The sequence below is a fragment of the Pristis pectinata genome, chromosome 11, assembly GCF_009764475.1.
Source record: "Pristis pectinata isolate sPriPec2 chromosome 11, sPriPec2.1.pri, whole genome shotgun sequence".
Classification (NCBI taxonomy): Eukaryota; Metazoa; Chordata; class Chondrichthyes; order Rhinopristiformes; family Pristidae; genus Pristis; species Pristis pectinata.
In genome coordinates, this window is record NC_067415.1 from 36,289,181 (window position 1) to 36,308,486 (window position 19,306).

The 19,306-nt window shown below is 39.4% G+C and overlaps 1 protein-coding gene across 3 annotated transcripts in view; it reads left to right on the forward strand.

The window, feature by feature from the left end:
* LOC127576222 (beta-galactoside alpha-2,6-sialyltransferase 2-like) overlaps positions 1 to 18,558 on the forward strand; it is a 158,261-nt gene extending 139,703 nt beyond the window's left edge. For all 3 annotated transcript variants that reach the window (XM_052026658.1, XM_052026659.1, XM_052026657.1), the window contains exons 6-7: positions 9,528 to 9,702; positions 18,202 to 18,558. In XM_052026658.1, the coding sequence (XP_051882618.1) occupies positions 9,528 to 9,702; positions 18,202 to 18,455 (429 nt within the window). In that variant the 3' untranslated portion in view covers positions 18,456 to 18,558. The remainder of the gene's footprint in view (positions 1 to 9,527; positions 9,703 to 18,201) is intronic.
* Positions 18,559 to 19,306: the final 748 nt, after the last annotated feature.

Here is a 19,306-nt window from a genome sequence, read left to right on the forward strand (position 1 = left end):
ACAGTGCTTGAACAATACAGCCAACTTGATTCCTTTCCTTTTAGTTGCTGTGTTGCATTTCTATTAGTCCATTCATGACTGGATGTGGCAGGACTGCAGAGATTATCTGATCTGTTGGTTGTCGGATTGCTTAGCTCTGTCTATTGCATGCTGCTTATGTTGTTTGGCATGCCAGTAGTCCTGTCTTGTAGCTTCACCAGGATGATTCCACATTCTGAGGTATGCCTAATGCTGCTCATGGCTTGCCCTCCTGCATTCTTCATTCAACTAGGGTTGATCCCCTGGTTTGATGGTAGAGTAGGGGATATGCCGGGCCATTAGGTTGCAGGTCATGGTTGAGTACAATTCCTCTGCTTCTGATGGCCCAGCAGCCTTAGCAAACCTCATGGCCCAGCATATCCCCTGCTCTACCATCAAACCAGGGGATCAACCCTAGTGATTCCTCTGCTGCTGTGGATGCCCAGTCCTAAGAGGCATATCCACCATGTTGTCCAGTTATAAACTCGGGTGTATATCCACTGAGGTGTATATTCATTAAATCCACTAGTGGTACCAATATCTGGTTCTGAAAGCACTGCTGCAAATTAAAATTGTGTCAAATTCTGAAAAATGCCAACAGATACATTTGGATGTCATTGAGGCTCTTACCATCCTGGGGCAAGAGCCTTGCACACAAGTCAAACATCCCTATTAAAATAGCAGAGAGAACTGAGAGCGCCTTGGATATTGCTCTAACTTGAATTACACCACTCCCAAGCCACCACTTCTCTCCACCCATATCACTTCAACCTTAGTTCAGAAGTAGTTTTTTAATGGACGCTCTTGAGTTCTTAAAGAGTACTGTATAATTTTAAGGTTTCTTTTATGATATTCTCTTCAGTTCAGCTGGGTAATAATTGGATCAAGACACCAACTATAGAGAATTAGGAAGGAAGTTGAAAAGCAGGACCTCAAAGGTAGTAATTTCCGGATTACTGCCTGTGCTAAGCGACAGTGGGTATAGGAACAGAATGAGGAGGAGGTTAAATGCGTAGCTGAGGGATTGGAGTAAGGAGCAGGGATTCAGTTTTCTGGATCATTGGGGCCTCTTTTGGGGCCTCTTTCAAGTGCAACCCGTCCTTTTTGAACAGGTCATAACCTGTTCAAAAAGGACGGGTTGCACTTGAATCCCAGAGGGACCAACATACTGGCGGGGAGGTTTGCCAAGGCTACTGGGGAGAGTTTAAACTAGAATTGTTGGGGGGTGGGGGGGGGGGGGATCCGTACTGGAGAGACTGGGGAAGAGGTGTTTGGCTCTCAAATAGAGGAGGCTAGGAGTAAGTACCATAGGCAGGTGATAGAGAAGGGAAGTGTTCAGACAGGCTTGAGATGTGTCTATTTTATCACAAGGAGTATTGTGAACAAGGCGGATGAGCTTAGGGCTTGGATCGATACTTGGAGCTATGATGTGGTGGCCATTACGGAGACTTGGATGGCTCCGGGGCTGGAATGGTTGATTCAAGTGCCGGGTTTTAGATGTTTCAGGAAGGACAGGGAGGGAGGCAAAAGAGGTGGGGGAGTGGCACTGTTGATCAGAGAGTGTCATGGCTGCGGAAAAGGTGGACGTTGCGGAGGGATTGTCTACGGAGTCTCTGTGGGTGGAGGTTATGAACAGGAAGGGGTCAATAACTTTACTGGGTGTTTTTTATAGGCCGCCCAATAGTGACAAGGTTATTGAGGAGCAGATAGGGATGCAGATCCTAGAAAGGTGTGAGAATAACAGAGTTGTTGTGATGGGGGATTTTAATTTCCCAAACATCGACTGGCATCTCCAGACAGTGAGGGGTTTAGATGGAGTGGAGTTTGTTAGGTGTGTTCAGGAAGGGTTCTTGACACAGTATGTAGATAGACCTACAAGAGGAGAGGCTGCTTGCTTTGATATTGGGAAATGAACCTGATCAGGTGTCAGATCTCTCAGTGGGTGAACATTTTGGTGATAGTGATCATAATTCTATCTCCTTTACGTTTAGCAGCTGGATGAGAGATAGGAACAGACAGACTAGAAAGGCGTTTACTTGGAGTAAAGGAAATTATAAGGCTCTCAGGCAGGAAATTGGAAGATTAAATTGGGAACAGATGTTCTCTGGGAAAAGTACAGAAGAAATGTGGCAAATATTCAGGGGGTATTTGTGTGGAGTTCTGCATAGACATGTTCCAATGAGACAGGGGAGTCACGAGAGGATACAGGAACCGTGGTGTACAAAGGCTACAATAAATCTAGTCAAAAGGAAAAGAAAAGCATACAAAAGGTACAGAGAGCTAGGTAATGTTAGAGATCTGGAAGAGTACAAGGCTAAAAGGAAGGAACTTAAGAAAGAGATTAGGAGAGCCAGAAGGGGACATGAGAAGGCCTTGGCGGGCAGGGTTAAGGATAACCCCAAGACGTTCTACAAGTATGTGAAGAGTAAGAAGATGAGATGCGAAAGGATAGGGCCTATCAAGTGCAGCAGTGGGAAAGTGTGTATGGATCCGGAAGAAATAGCGAAGGTACTTAATGAATCCTTTATGTCAGTATTCACTACGGAAAAGGATCTTAGGGGATTGTAGTGGGGACATGCAGCAGCCTGAAAAGCTTGAGCATGTAGATATTAGAAAAGAGGTGGTGCTGAAACTTTTGGAAAGCATCAAGTTAGATAAGTTGCCGGGACCGGATGAGATGTACCCCAGGTTGCTGTGGGAGGCGAGGGAGGAGATTGTGGAGCCTCTGATGATGATCTTTGCATCGTCGATGGAGACGGGAGAGGTTCCGGAAGATTGGAGGGTTGCGGATGTTGTTCCCTTATTCAAGAAGGGGAGTAGGGATAGCCCAGGGAATTATAGACCAGTGAGTCTCACCTCAGTGGTTGATAAGCTGATGGAGACGATCCTGAGAGGCAGGATTTATGAACATTTGGAGAGGTATAATATGATTAGGAATAGTCAGCATGGCTTTGTCAAGGGCAGGTCCTGCCTTACCAGCCTGATTGAATTTTTTGAGGATGTGACTAAGCACATCGATGAAGGGAGAGCAGTAGATGTAGTGTATATGGATTTCAGCAAGGCGTTTGATAAGGTACCCCATGCAAGGCTTATGGAGAAGGTGAGGAGGACATGGGATCCAAGGGACATTGCAGTGTGGATCCAGAACTGGCTGGCCCACAGAAGGCAAAGAGTGGTTGTTGAAGGGTCATATTCTGAGGGGAGGTCGGTGACCAGTGGTGTACCTCAGGGATCTGTACTGGGACCCTTGCTCTTTGTGATTTTTATAAACGACTTGGATGAGGAAGTGGAGGGGTGAGTTAGTAAGTTTGCGGATGACACGAAGGTGGGGGGTGTTGTGGATAGTTTGGAGGGCCGTCAGAGGTTGCAGAGGGACCTAGATAGGATGCAAAGTTGGGCTGAGAAGTGGCAGATGCAGTTCAACCCAGATAAGTGTGAAGTGGTTCATTTTGGTAGGTCAAATATGTTGGCGGAATATAGTATTAATGGTAGGACTCTTGGCAGTGTGGAGGATCAGAGGGATCTTGGGGTCCGAGTCCATAGGGCGCTCAAAGTGGCTGCGCAGGTTAACTCTGTGGTTAAGAAGGCATATGGTGTATTGCCCTTCATCAATCGGGGAATTGAATTTAGGAGCCGAGAGGTAATGTTGCAGCTATATAGGACCCTGGTCAGACCCCACTTGGAGTATTGTGCTCAGTTCTGGTCGCCTCATTACAGGAAGGATTTGGAAGCCTAGAGATGGTACAGAGGAGATTTACAAGGATGCTGCCTGGAATGCAGAGCATGCCTTACAAAAGCAGGCTGAGGGAACTCGGCCTTTTCTCCTTGGAGAGATGGAGGATGAGGGGGGACCTGATAGAGGTGTATAAGATGATGACAGGTATTGATCGGGTAGATAGTCAGAGGCTTTTCCCCAGGGCTGAAATGGTTGCCACAAGAGGACATAGGTTTAAGGTGCTGGGGAGTAGGTATAGAGGAGATGTCAGGGGTGAGTTTTTTTACTCAGAGAGTGGTGAGTGCTTGGAATGGGCTGCCGGAAACGGTGGTGGAGGTGGATACGATAGGATCTTTCAAGAGGCTGTTAGATAGGTCCATGGAGCTGAATAAAATAGAGGGTTATGAGTAAGCCTCGTAATTTCTAGGGTAAGACATGTTCGGCACAGGTTTGTGGGCTGAAGGGCCTACATTGTGTTGTATTTTTTCTATGTTTCTATGAGAAGAATAAAGAGAATAATTAGAGAGGGGAAGAGGAGGCAGGGGACTGAGTTAGGAAATTCAAGGATCTACCAAAACAGTGAGAGTTAGTAAAATGTTTCTTTTGTTAGGTGGGTTTGGAAAAGTACCTCATGGTCGAATAATAATTGCCAATTTTCAATGAATGAGATAACCCCAATTTCTGAAGAGGATCTGATATTTTACAAAATCGTCAGTTCCTGATTTATTACACTGAATAAAATGTTATTTTAAAAAGGTCATGATCTTTCAAGAAGTAAGCAGATTCTGATAATTTAGAGCAAACCCTTGACATTTCAAAAGAAAACAAAGATGTGTAGATGTAGATTTCTGCTTTTTGCGATTTATTCTGAGGTAAGCTGTCTTGGTTTGTCAATATTAGCAGAGTTTGGTGTTGAAAAATCCTTGTCACATATCCGTGTGTAACATATCTTAGATTTTAAGTGAAACCTACAATCCCTTCGGATGGATTTTAGCTTTAACTGATAGAAGTGTAATCAATAACTCTTCAGTTATAAATGGAAAAACACAATTGCAACAGATAAAATAAATTACCAGACCAAGCCAAACGGCACAGCTGGTGAACATTTTCATTTCTCCATTCTGCCTGAAACAATTGGCTCAGACCCTTATTCTTTCACTAATTTTCCCTCCTCATGGAATTGTAAGGGATGTCTGCAGTTTTAGCATCTCTGTTCCACCTGCATGCAAATCACATCATTGTTTGAATCAGCTCTAGCCCTCAATCAGTTATGCCTGTTTGGTACCACAGACCATCCAAAACTAAAGACTAAGCTTTTATCTCTTTGGAACCAGGCCCTCTATCCTCATCAAACACAGCTTCTTTACAACATGCAAGGCTTGTTTCCAGCAAGGGATGATAATCTTTTTTTTCTGTGGTCTCTCTTAATTATACAGCTGTCCAGCTGGATACCAAGGACAAGACTTCAGAAAGCTTCACTTGACTGAGTAATAAACATTAAATCATGCCCAGGCAAATGAAAACCAATTCCACCCACAATATGGAATTCACAAACATAATGCTATCAATAAAAGAAAATCAGTTTCTTAGACTATGTTTGAACTGCTAAATATCTCGTTGTCTGTACCTAGCTTAGAACAACAAAACTATTCATTCCACTATAAGGACATATGACCAGCAATACAGCATCTCTTTGAAATCTTTTACAATTCAATTCTGTAGAATTTATACAGTTTTGAAGAATTTTTAGATTTCTGAATATATTGCTTGATTTCTAACAAATTAGCTCATAGCTTAAAAGTCTGATGCATGTACATGTGAATATTCACAAAATGGCTTTATCAATAGAACTAGGTTGATTTATTTTGTCAATACATTTTGAAATTTAAAAGTTGTGATCAAGCTACCATTTTAATAGATAAAAGGCATTTTATTTTCCAGGTCTGTTGGCTGTACAAGGGCAACTTGTGCACATAGAATCTAAGTAACATTTAATATTAATAACTCTTGTGAGTTGTGACACCAGTATTTTCAATAAGCATGGGGCTGCTTGGCTAATTCCCCCGTCAATCACACATTTGACTGTCGAATCAAAGTAGAAGATATTAATGCAAAGTTTTCAATTCTAGAACCAGCCTTGTTACTACCTGATATTTTCTTTGTTTAATTGTCTTTGAAAAGTTTGTGCACTTTAGAATATTTTTTATTTGTTGAGACTCCTTTCCCCTTCACTTAATTGTTTAACCTTTTGACTTCAGCAGAGGTTGCTGTAGAGCCATCATTTTTAACACTAATCTTAGATTATTTTTATTCCCTTATTTACTCAGTTAACATGCGTTTCCCAATTTCTTTATTCAATTTCCTGAAATGTGTTTTTTGCTTCGGTTCGTGTGTTATTTCAGAGACTGTCCTATCCTTGTTGCTCAAAGACTTTTCTTGTTCTTAGTACTGCCTTGCCTTGCAATATTCTTCCTTTCCCCTCCTCCATCCTGCTGGAAATGTGGTAGTGGAGCTTACAGTGGTATGCAAAAGTTTGGGCACCCCTGGTCAAAATTTCTGTTACTGTGAATAGTTAAGTGAGTAGAAGATGAACTGATCTCCAAAAGTCATAAAGTTAAAGATGAAACACTCCTTTCAACACTTTAAGCAAGATTAGTGTATTATTTTTGTTTTGTACAATTTCAGAGTGAAAAAAAGGAAAGGAGCACCATGCAAAAGTTTGGGCACCCCAAGAGATTTGAGCTCTCAGATAACTCTTACCAAGATCTCAGACCTTCATTAGCTTGTTAGGGCTATGGCTTGTTCACAGTCATTGTTAGGAAAGGCCAGGTGATGCAAATTTCAAAGCTCTATAAATACCCTGACTCCTCAAACCTTGTCCCAACGATCAGCAGCCATGGACTCCTCTAGCAGCTGCCTAGCACTCTGAAAATTAAAATAAATGATGCCCATAAAGCAGGAGAAGGCTGTAAGATAACAAAGAGTTTTCAGGCAGCCATTTCCTCAGTTTGTAATGTAATTAAGAGATGGCAGTTAACAGGAACGGTGGAGGTCAAGTTGAGGTCTGGAAGACCAAGAAAACTCTCCAAGAGAACTGCTCATAGGATTGCTAGAGAAGCAAATCAAAACCCCCGTTTGACTGCAAAAGACCTTCAGGAAGATTTAGCAGACTCTGGAGTGGTGGTGCACTGTTCTATTGTGCAGCGAGAGCTGCACAAATATGACCTTCATGGAAGAGTCATCAGAAGAAAACCTTTCCTGCATCCTCACCACAAAATTCAGCATCAGAAGTTTGCATAGGAACATCCAAACACGCCTGATGCATTTTGGAAACAAGTCCTGTGAACTGATGAAGTTAAAATAGAACTTCTTGGCCACAAAGAGCAGAGGTATGTTTGGAGAAAAAAGGGTGCAGAATTTCATGAAAAGAACACCTCTCCAACTGTTATGCAGGGGGGTGGATCGATCATGCTTTGGGCTTATGTTGCAGCCAGTGGCATGGGGAACATTTCACTGGTAGAGGGAAGAATGAATTCAATTAAATACCAGCAAATTCTGGAAGCAAACATCACATTGTCCGTAAAAAAAAAAAGCTGAACATGAAAAGAGGATGTCTTCTACAACAGGATAGTGATCCTAAACACACCTCAAAATCCACAATGGACTACCTCAAGAGGCACAAGCTGAAGGTTTTGCCATGGTCCTCCCAGTCCCCCGACCTAAACATCATCCACAATCTGTGGATAGACCTCAAAAGAGCAGTGCATGCAAGACAGCCCAAGAATCTCACAGAACTAGAAGCCTTTTGCAAGGAAGAATGGGCAAAAATCCCCCAAACAAGAATTGAAAGACTCTTAGCTGGCTACAGAAAGCGTTTACAAGCTGTGATACTTGCCAAAGGGGGTGTTACTAAGTATTGACCATGCAGGGTGCCCAAACTTTTGCTTTGGGCCCTTTTCCTTGTTTGTTATTTTGAAACTGTAAAAGATGGAAATAAAAAAGTAATCTTGCTTAAAATGTCATCTTTAACTTTATGCCTTTTGGAAATCAGGTCACCTTTTGCTTGCTTAGCTATTCACAGTAACAGAAATTTTGACCAGGGGTGCCCAAACTTTTGCATGTCACTGTATATTCACTGAGCCCAACAAACTGAAGCTTTGCCTCAGAAGAAACAATGGTTGGTGAGGATGGAATTCTTGATAATTCCATCTGGTTGGCAGCTGTTATCTTTCCATGAGTCTAGGATAAAGAGTTGCATTTTGATTTAAACATCCCCCGATGCATTTCACTTTAGGACTGTATTTACATTACTTTAATGAAAAGCAATAGCACCAAAAACCCTGTTTCAGGGTGAAATTGGGGCAAATATAAAACTTTCCTCCCCTTAAATAAAGATGTGTCCCAAAAGGCAAAGATAACTATGACACTAAGCTGCTACTTAAAATCATGTTACGATGATGGTGAACAATAATTTTGGGTAAATGGACAACGTGTTAGTCAGGCTTTCTCAACAGAATCTTTAACGTCATCTTTTCTTGAATATTACAAGTCAATGTCTCTTAACAAATTCACCTTGAGCTGATTTTTTTTTCCCCCCCTGTTGATTTGAAATTGTGGAAGGTGTCTGGAAATTCCTTAGCCCATAAAAAAAAATCTGCAAAATCTTTGCTGCCTAGGCAATCTACACCCGTTTGCAGCAAGGCCATGGGGGATATTATTTACCACCTGGGCCATTGGATGTTAACCATTCATAACAAAAGCATCAGCAGCAAAGTGCTGCATAATGTGGGAATTGTTAGAGTCATGGAGTCAAGAGACATACAGACTCTTTGTTCCCCCATGTTGACATCAACTATCCATCTATACTAATCCCTCTTACCAGCGCTTGGTCTGTACTCTTGGCAATTCAAATGCTTGTCTAGATACTTCTTCAATGTTGTCCTCTGTAATCCCATGCTGTTGGAAACTAGTAAATCAACCAGTCATGTCATTCTGGGGCAGTTGTGCCCTCAGGTGTGGGTATATGCTTGGCCACTACTTGCCTCCAATAACTAATAGGACGTTGTGGCACTGGGTGGGACCCCAGAGCAGGGGTAAAGCCCTTCCCTCACCCACACCTCCCATCCCCTGCTAATCAGTTCACTTGGGATGATCAAAGTCAGGAACATGAACGTTGACTGAAGGTGCCAGATATTTCAAGGACTCAGTGCAAGCAAAGCCCCACAGCTGAAATAATGGTGGAGCAGCCCTTCACCCAGTGTTCAAGGCTTGTGTTGTTTGTTAACCACTTCCACAGTAAACAATTGTGGAAGTTATATCAATCATGCATGGAGGATCTAAAGCACATTAAGCTTGCAAAACACTTAATCAATTATCTTGATCAATTACTAGATAACATTTGATTTTGCACCATCCAAATACTGTGTGGCTCGTGATAGAACTGCTGGACCATTTCCTTTGTCTATGATTCTACAGTAGAGAATAATTTGTGCAAACTGCCACAGGACCTGCACAAATATCAGTTTATTTACAAAACCCACTCAAAATTTTATATTCTTTACAATTCAAGTAACACAAATTAACTGAATTTCGTCCTGTGCATGGGCATCTGGGTTACAAGGTCAACAATTGCTGGCTTTATCTGAATTCAAATTTGCATAAAATAATTGCTTTATTTAGCAGTTTTATAAATAATAAGAATAGAAAGAAAGAGTATGCTTTTTTCATGCTTTGATCTGCAGCATTGAAAATGAGCATTTTAATCCCCTTCTAATGCACACTCTATGCTCCACAGTGGTACAAGAAACCAGATTACAACCTATTTACACCCTATTTGCGATATAGAAGAAAGAACCCTGACCAGCCCTTCTACATTCTTCATCCAAAATTTGTCTGGCAGCTTTGGGATATAATCCAGGAAAATACTCAGGAAAAGATACAGCCAAACCCCCCCTCATCTGGCTTCATTGGTAAGTCCAGTTTTCCTCCCTTCTCAAAGCCAAACACTGCAGATGATGGAAATCTGAAATAAAACACAAGATGCTGGAAATAATCAACTGGTCTCTGTTGATGATGTTCTATCAGAATTGGAGCGCTACTGAGAGATAACCCAAAAAATATAGCACTTACTGCCCGAGTATCTCCAGCATTTTGTCTTATTAATTCCCTCCCTTCTGGTTTGTCACTCTATAGTTGTTAACTATAAAAATAATGTGCAGATGGAGAATTTAGTTTTTACAAATGATATTGGAAGTGAAAGTTGATGTGAAAGATTTTTTTTTTGAAAACTGAAAGCAACCTAAAGTTGCCAGACCATGATGGCTCATATCCTACAATATTGAAAGAAGTTAGAGAGATAATATCAGAGCCTCCAACCACAATTTTCAATTTTCCTTCATTCAAATATGCAAGTTGATTGAAGGGATTGGAAAGAACAGAATGATACATTAATTAACAATGGACCTGATAGTCTAACTTCAGTTATGCCCAAACGTTTACAATAATTAATTCAAGATAACAATTTGTAATAATTTATAAATGCAGAGTTAGTCAACAAGAATAGGTGATGTTGAGTTTGACATATCAACTGAAGCTTTTTTTTAAAGAAGTGTCTAGAAAATTTAAAGGTATTAAATAAATATTGTGCAAATTAACTTTAAAGGCATTTTAAAGATGTTTTTCAGGAGGCTTAAAGAAAATTAGGTTGTATGGTTTAAAGAAATTCTGCTGCATGGATGGAAATTTGATTGATAGGGGCAGAGAGTTTGGATAAAAATGGTTGGTGCTCAAAGTAGAAAAGAGTTAGAAAGGATATACCTAAGGGCCAGTGATGGTTCCACTTTCTTTCTCTGAACAAATAGATGATTCAGATTTCGGCACAGAGATCACAATCTCAAAATACACCGATTATACAAAGTTGTGAGGTTTGTAACCTACCATGCTATCGCTGCTGCAGTAGTCACTTGGGTCGACAGTTCCTGTAATTCCCTCATTACACGAGCAGCACACTGCACTTATTTTCCACCCCACCCCAGCTCCCTAAACCCACTTCTCTTTTGGTCTTGTTTGTGATTCTGTACAGCAAACTGCAGCTTAGAATTTCACAATATGGCAGTTATGGTTATATGGAAGTTGTATGGTCATATGGAACCATTTGGATTACCATCTGTGGTGCATTTTTTCTCCATTTAACGACTGCGTAAATTGATACAGGTGGAAGTGAATTCCAAGTGTGTATTGAATTCAGACTTGAAATTTGCTGATTTATACTTATGAATGGCTAGGTTCCTAAATGACTTTTTCCACACTCAGAAGAACACGTTGTGATAGGATAAACAGTAATACAATAGCGCACATCATTATTAAGGAGCAAGTCATTCAGCAATTTCTGGCACTTCGTATGTGCACAGTAAAACGCAGAAGTCAGGAAGTTTTGTTCAGTTTGCCCTGCATGTTCCTGAATGTTGCTGTATCAGTGTCACTCAGAGGTGTGACACTCTCAAAAGTACAGAATGAAGTTTCAATACTTTTCCACTAAACACTACAGGAAAGTTAGAGCCATGTGCATTCAAGTTTGAGTGTATTTTTTAATGATTTAATAAATACTAATTACTGCCAAATGTTCACATTTATTTTACAATATGGCTCTAAGTTAATTGCACAGTGTGGAAGGGCAAATAAATGCATTTAAAAAAAAATCTCATTAATCATCCCTTTGCCAGTCAATGACAAGTTGCCTGTGCTCCCCGCTGACACATGCTGTCCACATGCCTTATGTGGATTTCCTTGCAAAAATTTCCTTCCCTATCCTGTTTTAAAGCCTAATGTGGTGGTGTTAGGGAAAGGCAGTTGGTGGCAGAGTATATGCCATCCACAAAGCTGCTGAAATTGCTATTTCTCAGACCTTGCTAGTAAACACTAGTAGTTGAAGAGTCCCCTGCTTAAATGCTGCCGAAGCTATGAGATACATACATGCGTAGAGAGGCTAAATCCCCAAACCTGCTCGCCAGTTGCGTGTCTTGTACCTGTCAAGTTACTCCATTGCTTGATTCCCCATGGACTGCAGCAGTGGAATTCAACTGTGAATCAGCTCTTGGATGCTGCTTCAGATTAGACCAGCACAGGATCGACAGCCCTGTTACTTTCAATGAGGATTATAGAAAAGAGGAAGGGAAGTTGTATTTTTTAAAATTATTTTATTGTTTTTAATTAATTTCAAGTGTGTTCAGCTATATTTTTAAATTTATTACATATTCTTAATTATTTACATTAGTTTTAGTAGTTGGTAAATGTCAAAGCAATTTAAAAATTATCACAACTTTTACAGCCAGCTAAGCTGGTGTGGGGCTTTGTTGTCCGTCAAAATTTTTGGAGGAGCTTTGGAGAAAGGCTTGCTCAGTGTTTAGTTGGAAGCTATGCTGCCACAGAGACTACTCTAACAAGAGACTGGCAGACTTCAGGCCAGCAAGATTAGCTCTCTGCATCCAAACCATAGGTTCGAGCCAGCAGTGAGCAGCAGACCCACGCCCACGATATCTTCAATTTCATTTTCTTGGGTCTGGGCCTGCAGTTGGCAAGTTTCCAAAGTGAAATAATTCACTTCCACTGGAGAGAAAGCAGAGGTGAAACAAAAATGGGAAGGCAAACATCAGACTGATGTTTGGAGAAGTCTATGGATGAACTGTACATCTTTCACAGTAGTGAATGGTACATGCCTTTGGAAAATGTACACCATTCAGGAATGGACTTTAAATTTTGAGGTGCATGGTGTAAGGAAAGGAATACATTTTTAAAAAGTTCTATAATAAACACATTCATATCCTTCTTGAATACTGTCATTTTCTGTTACATAATCTTGTGTTGTGATTAGCTCCATTATATCCCATTAATCATTTAAAAATCCTAAAGTAATAACTTTTTAATGCTTAAAACAATTAAGTATTCAATTAACTTAATTGAAAAATGTAAATTGTTGGCTTACATTAAAAAGGGATTAAAATTTTTGATTGCTCATTTAAACGTGATCAATTTTTTTTCATCAAATGACGGCCTTTTTTTTAAGAAAGAAGGGTAAAGTCCCATTCTTTCAAGTTTTAATCATTGTTGGGGATTTTGAAAATGTAGAAATCATTTTCTCCCTTGCTGGCTCATTTGTCTCTCTCTTAATCCCATCTTTCTTTTCCTTTAGTTTGGTTTCCATACAGGATTTTATATTGAAATAAGCATTTTATCTTTCATCTCCTGGTTTGCACTCCGCAGGCCTCAGTCATGAGTCTTCAATCTGATCTGGTTTATATTGTTCCTCAGTTGCTCCTGAAAAGGGCACCATCTGTATGAGATTTCTGATGAAGCATAGTTGTTGCTTAAAAGGCCCATGCTGCAAGCTTAATGAGCTCAGAGCATCATTTGAAAATACATGTTGATACATTAAAATAAAAGCATTCAAATTAAGTATTTAATGTACTGGATCACAGTGATCACACCTTCATTATCATAAAGCAGACAATGGAACGGTAAAGAGAAACAAATAACTTCATGGAAACGTAAAACTCCACTACTTTAACAACTATTCCATATATTAATCAAATGATTCATTACAAAATAAAAGCAGAGCTTAATGTTTATAGCATAATTAACAATTGAGTAGGTAGGTGAATAGTTTTAAGAAATAAATACCACACTAAGTACAAACCACATATTTTAGGGAAAAAATGCATTTAAAACTTAGCATGTGGACCACTATCGTTGAATTATTGAACATTTTATGAAAAGCATTTCTGAACTTTACAGCAGCAAGATCTTTACAGAAAGATTTTTAGTACCATAGATTACTAATGGAACAACATGATATTGAAACCATGTTCAGTTGTCTCATTTCAATGATATAGGTAAGCAATCGTTAATGATTTACTTATACAGTTAGAGCCAGGTTTTGCAATGTGATTCATTGGTTCTGATACTTGTAGAGTTATGATAATAAATACTGAACAGTATTTTAAATCAGTAATCAATTCCCCTCCTCAGAGCATTGACACAGTCCTGAATTTAAATGATAAATCAAAATCTAAATTAAACATTCTCTTTAAAAGCTTTCTAAATGAGCTAATATATACAGCCAAAGGGAGGGAAAAGAAAGGTTTAAAATATACCATGAAACACTTTTAAACACTTAAATATACACATCAAAATATCTTGCAAAGATTTAAAATTATTTAAGTATTGTGGCAGTCCATGGCTGATGTTTACAATGCTTTCAGTGCATGGAATTGCTTCTATTTGAGTCATTGTTATAAGCTGCTTCTTCTTCTTTTAATCTAACACTATCCTCAACCTGAAGATAAAGGAGGCTGCAGATGCAGGAAACTAGAGCAAAAACAGAACACTGGAAGAACTCAGTGGCTCAACCAGCATCTGTGGGAAATCGAGGAAGGAGATCAGGGCAGGCAGGACTTTGTAAGGGAGGAGGACTCGCTTGTGGAAGCAAAGATCAGCAGGGGGAAGGTTAGACCATTTGATGAGCAGAGATAAAGACAAAATTGACTGCTGAGGGTTGCTGTGGTGAGATTGGTAGGGCATTTCATTTTTCTCACAAGGCTGTTCTGCATCCTCAATTTCCTTTGTGCATTTCACCATTAAAGAGTGTGCAAACGAATGGCCTCAAGCATACAAGGCATGACATCTTGGATCTCGTGCACTGCTGAATTTCCCAGCAGGTCCTTGAACACTTGTTGGCCCACTGTGAATTGTCAGCTAAAAGCACTTTTACAGGCTCAAGCCAATTTCTTGTTCATAATATGATATGTTAAAATTCAGATAGTAACTTTGGAACTGAAGACTTTAGATATTATCGAAACTAATTAAGGAAGTATGAGAGGTGGGTAGGCTGGGAGATCAGGAAATTAGATAATAACCAATTGCTATAGACAAGCAAGAAATAAGTTGAAATTCCTGCCTAATATATATTTTCTCGATGAATAAAAACTTCACTGACAAAATGGTACAACTGTGGCTAACTGGAGAGATTGAGGATAGTGCTTGACCACTGAGTACATGCCAGCTTTCAAAGCCATCCCATCAATCATATTCCTCCACTTGGAAACACTGAATGGGCTCCAGTGCTGTGAAGCTTTTACTAGAAAATAGGAATGTGCTAAAGTCATCCAACAATTAACTATAGAGCAAGTTTATGTGTATGATGTGATCTAATCTCAAAAATTAATCAAATATAATTTGAAAATTAGGGGCATCCTGCAAGTGGCACAGTATCTGGGGTTTTCATTCCAGGTTTCCAGATCCTTATTTTTTTTGAAGGGCAGTGTTGCTTGATCATTGTACATTTGAAGTAGGATTTGCTGAGCTGGATTTACAGCGGAAAAGTTTGAGAAGACAGCGGTAAAACTCGCGGAGAAGGCACAGAAACTTAATTATTACAGCAGTCTGTCCAAGTGACATTATCCACATATACCATTGATATTATGTTTTACCAAGTCTGAATCCTGAGATAATTTTTGATATATTTTTCAAGATGGCCATGAAGAATAGATCACAAAATGTGGTGCACATGTACCAGCTCATTTAGAAGCCAACTACAGACTATACATAATAAAAGGAATTGATTTCAAATTATTTTCCTTCCATTAATTAAACCATGGGTTTTTAAAAACTAAAATAACTTCTTTTAAAATGTGCATCTCAGATTGTTTTCTCATTGCTTTCAATCTTAGTGGTATCAAGGATCATGGCCCTTGGAATCGTAGAATTGTAAAGCATGGAAACAGGCCATTTGGCCCATTGTCCACACTGACCAGTGGACGCCATTCCATACAACCCCACTGCCCAGCCCTTGGTCCATAGCCCTCTATACCCAAGCATCTAAACACTTCTAAAATGCCGTCAGTAACCCAGTTCAAACACTCTCTCATGTGGTGTTCCAGGTACTTGCGCACCGAGTAAAGAAGATCCATCTCATGTTCCCTCTGACTCTCTTACCTCTTATCCTAAACCTATGTTCTCTAGCTTTAGCTGCCTCTGATATGGGGAAAATTTCCTGCAGTCTACCCTATCTATACTCATAATTTTATATGCCTCAATCATGTCCCTTCTTAACCTCCTTCGCTCCAGGGAGAACAACTAGCTTCTCCCGTCTCTCCTCATAACTGAACTGCTCCATCCCAGGCAACATTCTGATGGATCTCTCCTGCAACCTGTCCAGCACCGTCACATCCTTCCTATACCTTGGTGATCAGAACTGCACACAGTACTCCAGCTGAAGTCTGACCAAAATTTTATAAAGTTGGAGCATAACCTCCCTGCTTCTGTATTCAGTGCCCCGACAAACGAAGGCCAGTATCCCATGCTTTCCAAACCATGATATTTACCTGTATTGCCACCTTCAAGGATCTATGGACTTGTATTCCAAATCCCTCTTATCCTCCATACTCCAAGACCCTACCATTTACGGTCCATATCCTAGCCTCATTAGTGCTCCCAAAATGCATCACCCAGCTTTTCAGCCCATTTCACCAAAACATCAATATCTCTCCACAGCCTAAGATATCTTCATTAGTCACATGTACATTGAAACACAGTGAAATGCATCTTTTGCATAGTGTTCTGGGGGCAGCCCGCAATTGTCACCACGCTTCCAGACTACCCTCCACACTCTCAACAACTCTGCCAATCTTTGTGTCACCTGTGAACTTGCTGATTTTTGCCTCCCATATCCAAGTCATTTATGTATATTACAAACAACAAGGATACCAGCACCTTGTGGGATACTAGGCATCCAAATCGTAAAAACAACCCTCTACCATCACCTGTCTTCTGTTGCCTCTCCCTCAGAATTTTTCCTTGCCCTTCACAAAAATCCCAGTTTCATTCTAACAGAGAAAGGAAAGAGTAGGAGTAGATATTTTGAAAGAATACACTAACAGCTAAACATAAAATGGTGCAGAATGGACAAGATGTTAAATAGCCTGCCTGGTTTTCTTTCACTTGCTTTTTTGGATTTTAATTTTTAAAATTATCCATATATGATATAGTTCTTTTGCAATGCTGCTATGCAAGCGCAGTTATTGAGCTGTACAAATTCTTGAAGTCTGTTTAAAAGAAACTTCAAATTTGGAAAGACCTAAGACAGTTTGAAGAGGATTGTTAATACAGAGTCTTTTGATAAGGAATTCTGTGTTAACAAACTGTTAGTGTAGAATGATCAGTTGTCTTTTATGATTAGGTTTGGGGCATTATTACTCTCTTATTGTGCCCTTCTAGCCAACTCCTTTCCTTGGTGTGTTTAACAGAAAGGTCCTATTGTAGGGGAATGTGGAAACATTTAAATTTACACCATTCCATGGATCACTTCACATTTCTCTGCATTAAACATCTGCCATGTCTCAGCTCATTCCACAAGCCCGTTTATACAATGCTGCAATATATCACCATCCTCTTTGCAGTTCACAGTACTGTCAAGTTTTGGGTCACCTGCAAATTTAGAACTTGTCACTTGTACCACCATGTCTAGGTCATTAATATAAATAATAAAAAGCAAAACCCCCAACACTGATCCCTGGAGAATACCAATATTCACCTTCCTCTAGTCCATAAAGTAACCTTTCACCATGACCCTTTTGTCTGTTAATTAGCCAACTTCATATCCATGCTATAAAAGTGCTTCACCGTTGCTGATTGTAGCATATCATGTCTTATTGAAGTTAGGATGGGGTGGAGGAAATGCAATGGATTTTTGTTTCATTAGGGAACTTACTGAGAAAAATGAGAGACCAATATCTGGAAGAGACACATCCTGTAGCTCGCGACTGAATCATATAACACTCATTACAAGTGCTTGAACATCAAGCCAACACTTGCCCAGAGATGTCATTAACCGATTTGTCAACCATTATGGAGGTAAAATATTCAGATGAAGCTCAATATTTTGAGACAAATGGAAGATTCTGATAACAATTTTAATTAAGGCACACAAGTTTCAAAATGAACACCAGTAATGGAATATGTAAAATAAAACAGGATGAGGTCATTCAGCCCCTTGAGCCTGCTCTACTACTCAATAACATAATGGCTGGTCATTGATCTCAGTGCCACTTTCCTGTTTAATTCCCTTAATCAGATTATTGTTTTCATTTACTTTTGTTGGAATACTTGTATTGGAACACCAACATTTTGATTAGTTGAGAAAAATAATCAAATTAAGATTGATAGATCTTTTCTATACATCACCTGGTGATGAAAATGTGGATAACCCAGTCACAGGTCATTTTGTTAATTGAAAAATTGTAATAGTGATGCGCAGTTGTCAACATGTACTATAATAATTTACATTAACATTGGGGCTGATCACTTGTGTCATCTTTCCATCAACAATTTTTTTATAATGTGGATCAATTCTATTAAAATATATATATTTTTTAAAAGGATTGCAGGTAATCATGCATTTTTATTTCTTTCCCCAGGAATTCTCATTATGATGTCTTTGTGTGATAATGTCAACATCTATGAATATATCCCTTCTGTCAGACAGACTGATCTCTGTCACTACCATGAGCGATATTATGATGCAGCATGTACCTTGGGTGCCTACCACCCATTGCTGTACGAGAAACTTTTAGTACAACGGATGAACAAGGGGATGGAAGCAGATTTATATACAAAAGGCAAGGTCATTCTGCCTGGTTTTAGTACCATGAAGTGTTCTAGTAAACAATGAATCTTGTGCTACAGGAAGATTACTGGTTTTATAACATGATATATACACTGAAGCTTAAATAAGATACTTGAAATGAGTAGTTAGGACCAATTGTTTGGGCAGAATCAAAGTAATGAGGTATAGAGACTGCAAAACAACCTTGTTTCATTATAATGAAGCTTTTGAATTTTGTAAGAGAATAATGTGTAGCAATTTATTCATAAAAGACCATCTGAAATCAAGTCAAACTTCAAATAAGGATTTTGTACCACCATAATTTTGCTAAGAGCTCATTGTATGAATAGGGCCTGTGTGGCTTTAAGTACATTGTTAATTTTACTTTCAAAACATCGGCTTAGTGATGTTATAAACAGATGTAACTCTTATAGAAGCATTTAGCTTTTATGATAATTACTTCCAGAAGTTAAGTTTTCAATAGTGAATTACATTGTGGTAAATTTCAACCATTTTTCAAATGTATAACTTCCTCTCATCCAATAAGACGTATGAAAAACATGTGCCAATAGACCCATTTCTAGGTTCTAACAATTATTGGATGAAAGTGACATCTTGTTGTGGAAAGAAAGATTTTTGTGCCAACCTCATTATTGAAATGGAAAAGAAAATCAGGCATGATGTAAATTGGAATGTTGATTTGCTGTCAGCCCGATTTATACTTTCGGTGAAACTTATTTCACCCTCTAAGAATTTGGTTTAAAGTCAATCCCTACAGTTGATGAGAACTCACTGTATTTTCCAAACATTAAGGATAGCCTTTCAATTGGAAAGTGAAATAGGTGGGATCTCATTACGTATTTGGCCATCTGCCTTAAACTCTGCCCAATGTAATGACCAAAGCGAAAGGATCCAAC